Below are 8,218 nucleotides of genomic sequence, written 5' to 3' on the forward strand. Positions count from 1 at the left end.
TTTAAGCCAAAAGCTACTCCAAAGATTGATACTGTTCAACTGTGGAAAACAGTTAGAAAAACACAAATATCAAAATGAAAATGATTACAAAGAAAGTTATTCAAAAGGCAAACAATTATACGGTGAAGTGCAAAGCAGATGATAACTTGCTTATAATAGAAGTGAGAAGTTTCAACATGGAGATCTTTATTAAAGCTCAGTTTTCCATTGTACAAATGTCATCATAGTTGAAACTGCATGCAGTGGCTTAATTTGAGGCACATTACTAAAGGAGAATGAGCATTGAAAAAACATTTAAAATAAAAACAAAACAAAAAAGACATTAAATTGCATAACTTAATCTTATCGATATTGCAATTAAATTCAACTACAAAAGTATGTGTCCAATTTTATTAAGTTGTTTTTCTGTGGAGACATGTAACAGAAAATACACGTATTAAATGCAGAACAGAGGGAGAAACACTAATAGCAGTTAAGACAAGTTAGGAAAACAATTCATTTTGCATTAGGAGTATTTTTGCCACTAAAGCTTAAGAAGATAACAGAGGATGAGGCACAAAGACAAATACTGGAGGCATGAGAACCACCGCGTCCAAGTGAAATGTCTCTATCGGGGTACAATACACTTTTTAAATCTCAGTTAAACCTGAGCACTGTATTCACTGAGGTCTAAACCACGAGAGACACTAGAGAGTATGATGCGCTGCATGTTTTGAGATCAAAAAAATTAAGCAGCCAATGAGACAAAGTGAAGTTACGTTAGAGATGCCAACAGACAGTGCTCTTAAACTGACGTTTAACACTACAGAGCTATGGGTGAAAAACTAAAAAGACAACGTGCAAAAATGTACCACTGCACAACAAAAGAACAGCCAAATAATGATGAAATGACAACAGCAATTTACAGAATGTGGTTATAACTCTTCCGTGCTTATAATTTTGTCATTAGTTAGTCCTCCCGTCATGTTTATTCTTCATAAAAAGCTTACATATTGCAGCATGAGGAGAAACAATGTTATTTCCTCCTTTCTGGAAACATTAAAGTCCAGGTCAGGTCACACCAAAGAAATAAACAAAATCAATAGAACAGGCACATACAAAGTTACCCATCATATTGGCCTCCTGCACACTAGTCATCATACTGAAGCTAATCTTGGGTTGACTGCTGTCCACAATGTGCTACAGCAGCAAGTCAAGAGCTCTGGTCAACAAACGTAGCTTGGAGAAGATCGTCAGATGAACCCACAATGTTATATATCACCACAGCATATATTCTACTTTTGGCAAAACAAAAAAGCTTAAAAATTGATTGGTCACATTGGTTGCATTTTTAGTTTTTAGTTTAAAAACAGGCAACCTTCTTCATAGCACAGTATACAGGCAGAAAGTGAAAATGGACAAATAGAGAGAATAGTATTCTGACCTACAACAGTGAAACAAAAAACATCTGACAAAAAAGGCAGGAAAACAATCGCTGAAACTCTCCTTCTGTTCTATTCATGACACTTTTGTTTGCTTGTTTTTATGTTTAACTCGTCCCATAATGCAACCTGAGGCACAACATGAAAGTCTACTTTCTGAACTTTCACAGCTTCTCACTGCTCGCCTTTAATGGTTGACATTACAAAAAAGGAAGCAGCAATTTATCTTTTCATCATAAGAGAGGAAATACATTGATGTAAATGGATCAAAAATGACAATATATTATCAATAACCAACATTAATCAATCCATATTGCCAAAAATATTAAGACCAGGGAGGAGTGGTAGGGAGAGCAGAGTAGTAGCGCCTTTGCATGTGCGCCCGTCACAGTACGGTCTGCCTTCTGTGGGAATGTTGAAGAGAGGGGTGGAGGTACATGAGGGAGGGTCGGGGGTGAGGAAAAGTAGGGAGATAGGAAGGACAGACAAGGAGAGGAGTTCACCAGCCCTCTCTGATATCGGTCGAGTGTGTTTGTGCATTGTGTGTGAGTCCCATAGATATGAAATCATGTTGGGTTTTATTCCCACTCTGTGGTGCCAGGCGGTTTGGAGGTCAGATCATACATGACTCTGGAGATGCCTGGGATCTTCTTGATCTCATTCACCATCTTCAGCACCACCTGGGAAAACAGACAAGACAAATAACTCCTGCAACACTGAACAACCAGAAAGAAAACATTGAGACGCTCCTTATTCTTGGGCCGATAATGCTTAAAGGTCCCATGGCATGAAAGTTTCACTTTATGAGGTTTTTTTAACATTAATATGTGTTCCCCCAGCCTGCCTATGGTCCCTCAGTGGCTAGAAATGGCGATAGGTGTACACCGAGCCCTGGGTATCCTGCTCTGCCTTTGAGAAAATGAAAGCTCAGATGGGCCAATCTGGAATCTTTGGAAAGGGGTTACCTCCCCTTTCTCTGCTTTGCCCGCCCAGAGAATTTGGCCCACCCATGAGAGAGACACATCATGGCTTTCAAATGAGCAAAGTGGCAGTTGGTCAAGGCCACACCCCCACCCTCCACCTTGCCCCCCCCCTCTCCTCCTCAATAGCTACAGACACAGAAATGGCACATCCTAAGGAAAGCTCATTGTGGGACTGACTGTAGTGGCTGTAATTCTGCACCAGGCTGAATTTCGGAAAGAGACTTCAGATACAGTATTAGGGGACCACTAAGGTCTATATAAAAGCATCCAAAGAGCACCACGTCATGGGACCTTTGATCTCTGAACCTAAGCTAGTATCCATGATGGTAAGATGATGCCACCAAGTCTAGAAAACACTAAGACCAAGTTGAGAGGTTGAATCGTGGCATACCTCCTCTGGGATATGGTTGCCCGGCATGGCGGGGATGCCGGTCATGAAATCGCTGGTGATGAAGGTGCGGACCACCACAGAGCGTCGGCAGGATGGCTGCTTTTGCAGTGGGTCACGGTCAAAGTGCAGGGGGGTCAGGATGACCGGCATCTGGCTGATCTTACCGGAATAGCCTGAAAGAGGAGCCAGACAGAGAGAAAAGTTCTTATTGCTGCTATAACAAAAATCATTCTACATAAAAGTTGCTTCATGGTCTTAGACTGAATCTGAAAACCATTTTAGAAATTAATTCATGTCTATCTGTATGGTGGATTGTGGCAATCACTAAAACAAAGTTGGAAAAACTGGAGTTTGCTCACATGGGTGTAGGACCTTAAAAATAACTTAAGCAAACAGGCTTGCGTCATACTATATGGACTATTTATAGGATATCAAACGTGGGCACTGATCTAAATGATCTTCAAATCCACCCTGTTAATCACATCTTACACTAGAATATACTATGTATACTGTATTATGTGTTATATGGACCTGGGTCTGCAATAAAGCTTTATATATTATATAGAATGTGCATTTCCTAAAGAAAATGCATGAGAGAACTGATTGACTGATTCCGCTTCATCCAAGGAACACACAAATGTGCAAATAGTGAGTTATTAGCGAAAACATGAAACGCATAATAACGGACCACATGTTGGTAGGTACAATGATTTAATATATTAAGCATTTTCCCATGGGGCAGCTGTCCATGAAGTATGAATACTTTAGCACTTACAATTGTTGAGGTTTCAGCTTTCTAACATTACTCCCATAGACTGCCCATTATACATTTTAATACTTTAAAAATAAAAATATGAAATCACTGAAACATTAGTATAAAGAAAAGAAATAGCATACATCCGTTGAAGACGTTCAAACAAAGTTTCTACGACAAACTGTACAGAAAAAGGCAAAATAATAAAAAATAAAAAGAGACAAGATTTAGTGTGAGAGCTAATTAGCACAATGGGATACGGAGTTAAACCATGGCCACAGTCAGGAAAGTACAGACATATCACAAAAGAAAATTCTTCTCACTGGAGAACAAATATCTGGTGGAAACGTTAAATTCCCCATTTGGATGCAAGTATGCAGACATGTTCACTTTCCTGGATACATATGTAGGTATATTAATACCAGGTTTTGTAAAAGGAGTGAATGGTTTTAGAGAAAACACATACTCACCAAATATAAATCATCCCAAATAATCTGTAATGCTTCATTACATAGAGCTAAATTAAAATGTCTAAAATCACTTGGACACACACACACACACACACACACACACACACACACACACACACACACACACACACACACACACACACACACACACACACACACACACACACACACACACACACACACACACACACACACACACACACACACACACACACACACACACACACACACACACACACACACACACACACACACACACACACACACACACACACACACACACTTACCAGACTCTCGAAGGATAGAGTGAGCTACAAAGTCAGCCTGTCTGAGCGTGCTCAGAACGCCTGTGGTCAGGAAAGTTGGGGTAATGTCTGTTGGCGGCTCTTTCATGTGGGACCCAAACACATACACAACTCTGGAAAAAGGAGAGACAGGAATAAACGGGTGTGTTAGTGTGTTCTACCGATCACTGACAGCACTTAGTGTCTAATGTGAGAACCAAATATTACAGAGGCCCAATGAAGAGTACAACTGTAAACAAAGAGTGTGTATTACCTGTTGATGCTATGGCACATGCGAGGGATGAGTCTAGCCAGGAACATGAGAGATTCCCAGTGTGGAGACTCTTTACTTGTGATGCCGCACACGTAACTGTAGGACCGGCAATCACCCTGAGACCAAAGATGTATTTTTATGTTATTTTTACAGCCAGAGCAACAAAGAAAACAAAGCAGAACATTCAACAAATGTTAGCGTACGCATTTGTCATTTTCCAAACAGTCCTTTTTTTCCAGTTAAATAAACAGTCAAATTTCTATAAAAAGAGAGTCTGTATATCTGTATGTTTTCACTTCCAACAAATTCCCCAGGCAATAAACGCTGCCCGTGTTTGTCCAATGTCTCCTGTCTGCTCCACAATTTGAGGTTTAGGGTAAATTTAAAACCCTGGCCTCAAACAGGAAGTAATAGGACACACCCACACACAGGCTGACTGCAATGTTTGGGTGAGGAAAGTAGTCATGACAATCCTTTTCTCCAGGCAACACTGGTCAGTGTCAACTACTCGGGAAGCAATTTTTTTTTTTTTTTTTTGCCATGTTTAACCATTTCTACAGAACACACTCTTTGTATCTTTGTATGTCAGACTTACACTGGTCAACATAAGTGAAGTTGAGGAATAAACTAAAATGTGCTACAATAGTTACAACAGATCCCTCCCATGGCTAGGCCTAGAGACAGTCAACAAGTAAGAAACTAAGAGGCTTTGTGTGGGTGGGTGTGTCCCGGGGTTAACCACTAAATTATAGTTCTGACACAGCGAGACAAAACAGCAAAAGTGAGACACTGTTTCAAGCTTCCCCTGCCTCTGGACATTCAACAGCAGTGGTAAAGACATTTCAATTCTCCACATACATGTAAATGCAACAGCTCCTAAACCAAGCTTTGTAGCCAATCATTGTTTTGCATACAAAGCAAGCATTTTGTTTTGGAACATTAAACCTATAACAATTTTTTTTATTTGGGACTTAAGAAGCAATTATTTTGACTGCAGGTTAACACATTTGGGCTGCACATCACTGGAAGCATTATTCACAGTATGTGAGATAGAAGATGATATGTAGACTGTAAAAATGTGTAGGCACTGAACAGACAACACAGTTTACAGAGGAACTGGTTGGGTTTGATGAATTGATTGACCAAAAGGGTTACCTGGACGCCGACAGTTTTGATGGGCAGCAGGAAGGCATTGAGTGAATGAAGGCTGGTGATCTGCATGAGCTTCTCTTCCTCCTCGTCCGATATGCACGACTTGACTCTCTGCAGCAAGGCATGGGGCTGGAGGGGAGAGAGAGTTTTAAAGCAGCATGATAAAACTGGAACTGAAAGGACAGAGACCTCAGAAACAGCTCTGTCTATGTTGGAACTACCTTTTTACTCCTTTTGGGAACACTTCTCATTTACCAGCTTCAAATGTGTCCATCATCTTTGTCACAAAAACCATGATTCACAATGTCAAAGTAGAAAATCTATTACATCTACTGTCAGACAACCAGCCCATATGTAGTGTGACTTCTGTATATGGGCTCTATTTTTCAGGGTGATGCGCTTCCTTTAGCAGCAAAGTGAAAAACAAGGAACCCAAACAAACCTAAAACATCTTTAAATCAGACTTAATTGGCTTTTGGTGCAATGTGGCCAACCAACCACCAGAGGTTGCACATTTTTAGGCTACAACATTTTTTGTCACATACAGCAAACATCTCCTCACTATCTGCTAGCTGCCTGTCCCCTGAACACACTGTAAAAAAATGCGGTCTCTGTAGACAGCCCAGGCTCCACAAACGGCAACAAAAACAAACCGTTCCAAACTGCACCACCAAACAGTCTTCCAGCGTTCCAGCCAATAACCGACAACAAGGATTTGTGGGGGGTTAGTTAGTGCGAGGAAGCACGGAAGGGAGGGGAGAGGGGACGCGATGACAAGGAGTGAGCTAGCCTCGTTTTGTTTGAACCTCAACAAGAAGTGCCGTCACCCGAACATCGCTTAGAGCACCTTTAACCAGTCAGGACAAATGGCCACAAGTGTCTTCTCATTTTCTATGTGGACACTGCTCAAATATTTCACCAGTAGTTTCTGATGCTTTAAGCTTGTATACTTTGTAGGCTTTTGAAGGATACAGAAGCTCAACATGTCACACATTGTTTGTTCACTGAAAGTCCTCCATCTGTCTTTGATTTGTTTGGATCTGTGTACCACCTCCAAAATTTGACATCAGGAAATTTATAGTGGCCGCATTTGCTAGGAGGGTGTTTCAGTAAGCAGCGATTCATTTAGTACTCAACAATTTGCATGCGTACACACACACACACACGTTTGTGGGATTGCCATCCAAACTTCACAGGACAAAAAAGGCATAGTCACTGTATTTAACATATTGCCATTGCAAATACATGAATTAGGATTATTCAGTTACAGTGACATTAGATTTTCTTGATGCATCGGTTTTGTTCTGACCTTTTTGACGCTTGCAGAGAAGTCTGTGATAATTTTGAGGATGTTGTTCGTTTCAGCAAAGTCCTTACAGATGTAGGGCTCCTCTGCACAAATCACTCTGATGGACAAACCAGGACCTAAAAGGCAAAGCAGAGAGGAGGTGCACTTTTTAACAAATACAGGAGTGACGTAAGGACAGTTTTGAGTTTGTCTGATTGAATAAGTAAATAGGTACAGAGGGAAAGAGAGAGAGATATAAAAAGGAGACAATGGTAGAAAGAAATCATCACTAAGCATTATATTAATAATCACTTTTGTAAAGTTTTGTCAGAGCGTCACAACGTAGGCATGTGCTCATGTACTTGCCAGGGAAAGGGTGTCGGGAGACAATCTCCTCTGGCAGGCCCAGCTCCCTCCCCAGCGCTCTGACCTCATCTTTATGGAAATCTTTCAGTGGTTCGATTACTTTTCCCTGAAGGATCACAAAGGAGTGGAATCAGCATTGCAACAGTGTGGGAGCAAGGGATAGGTTTAACTTGCATAACTGTGCATTCATATAAAAAGCGCTGAGCAAAACAACAGAAAACGGCAATAATATATGAGCAGTAAACAGCTAATAAGGAGTGTGAATGTTATCAGAAGCTTCAGTGCTCCTTTCAAGTGTAGTCTAATACCACGGTTAAAGAAGGAAAAACTCTTTAGGGAAGGAAGGATGATGTAGATAATGTACACTTTCAATAAAAGGTAAATGATGTTTAGGTGTTGTGTGTCCTAGTGTTGAAGAAATATTTCCTGAATGTGTGGATACAGAAGATGTTTTTCAATGAGTCAGGGTTACTGCATTATTGCTCTGCTTTTGTGACTTTCATAATCTCTGCTCTAAACTGCAACAGCAGATGTTCTTTTTACACAGACTTATGGTTTACAGCATCGAACAGAAGTTCATGTCACTCTTGTATCATGCAGTCCTTCAAAGCATTATGAGATGCACAAGAGCAAAGTTTGATAATCTGTCTGTACCACTGTATCAAACGGTCTGTGCAGACTGCAACAAAAACTATTCTCTATTCTATTCTCAAAATGCAAGCTTGTACCATTTAAGGTACAAGGTTAGCAAAACTAAAAAGGCATACTTTAGTTTAAGAAGTAGTGGCCAGAAGTCACTGTGTAGATGTAATGATATGAGCATATTAGTGGATGT

The 8,218-nt window shown here is 40.5% G+C and overlaps 1 protein-coding gene across 3 annotated transcripts in view; it reads right to left on the reverse strand.

Annotated features, from left to right (window-relative positions):
• Nucleotides 1–165: 165 nt before the first annotated feature.
• The window catches only part of gmps (guanine monophosphate synthase), a 16,590-nt gene continuing 8,537 nt past the window's right edge, over nucleotides 166–8,218 (reverse strand). For all 3 annotated transcript variants that reach the window (XM_028573760.1, XM_028573761.1, XM_028573759.1), the window contains exons 10-16: nucleotides 7,384–7,489; nucleotides 7,039–7,154; nucleotides 5,733–5,858; nucleotides 4,578–4,693; nucleotides 4,307–4,437; nucleotides 2,796–2,968; nucleotides 166–2,101 (exon numbers count right to left, since the gene is read on the reverse strand). In XM_028573760.1, coding sequence (XP_028429561.1) covers nucleotides 2,000–2,101; nucleotides 2,796–2,968; nucleotides 4,307–4,437; nucleotides 4,578–4,693; nucleotides 5,733–5,858; nucleotides 7,039–7,154; nucleotides 7,384–7,489 — 870 coding nt within the window. In that variant the 3' untranslated portion in view covers nucleotides 166–1,999. The remainder of the gene's footprint in view (nucleotides 2,102–2,795; nucleotides 2,969–4,306; nucleotides 4,438–4,577; nucleotides 4,694–5,732; nucleotides 5,859–7,038; nucleotides 7,155–7,383; nucleotides 7,490–8,218) is intronic.

This window comes from Perca flavescens, chromosome 3 (assembly GCF_004354835.1).
Source record: "Perca flavescens isolate YP-PL-M2 chromosome 3, PFLA_1.0, whole genome shotgun sequence".
Lineage (NCBI taxonomy): Eukaryota > Metazoa > Chordata > Actinopteri > Perciformes > Percidae > Perca > Perca flavescens.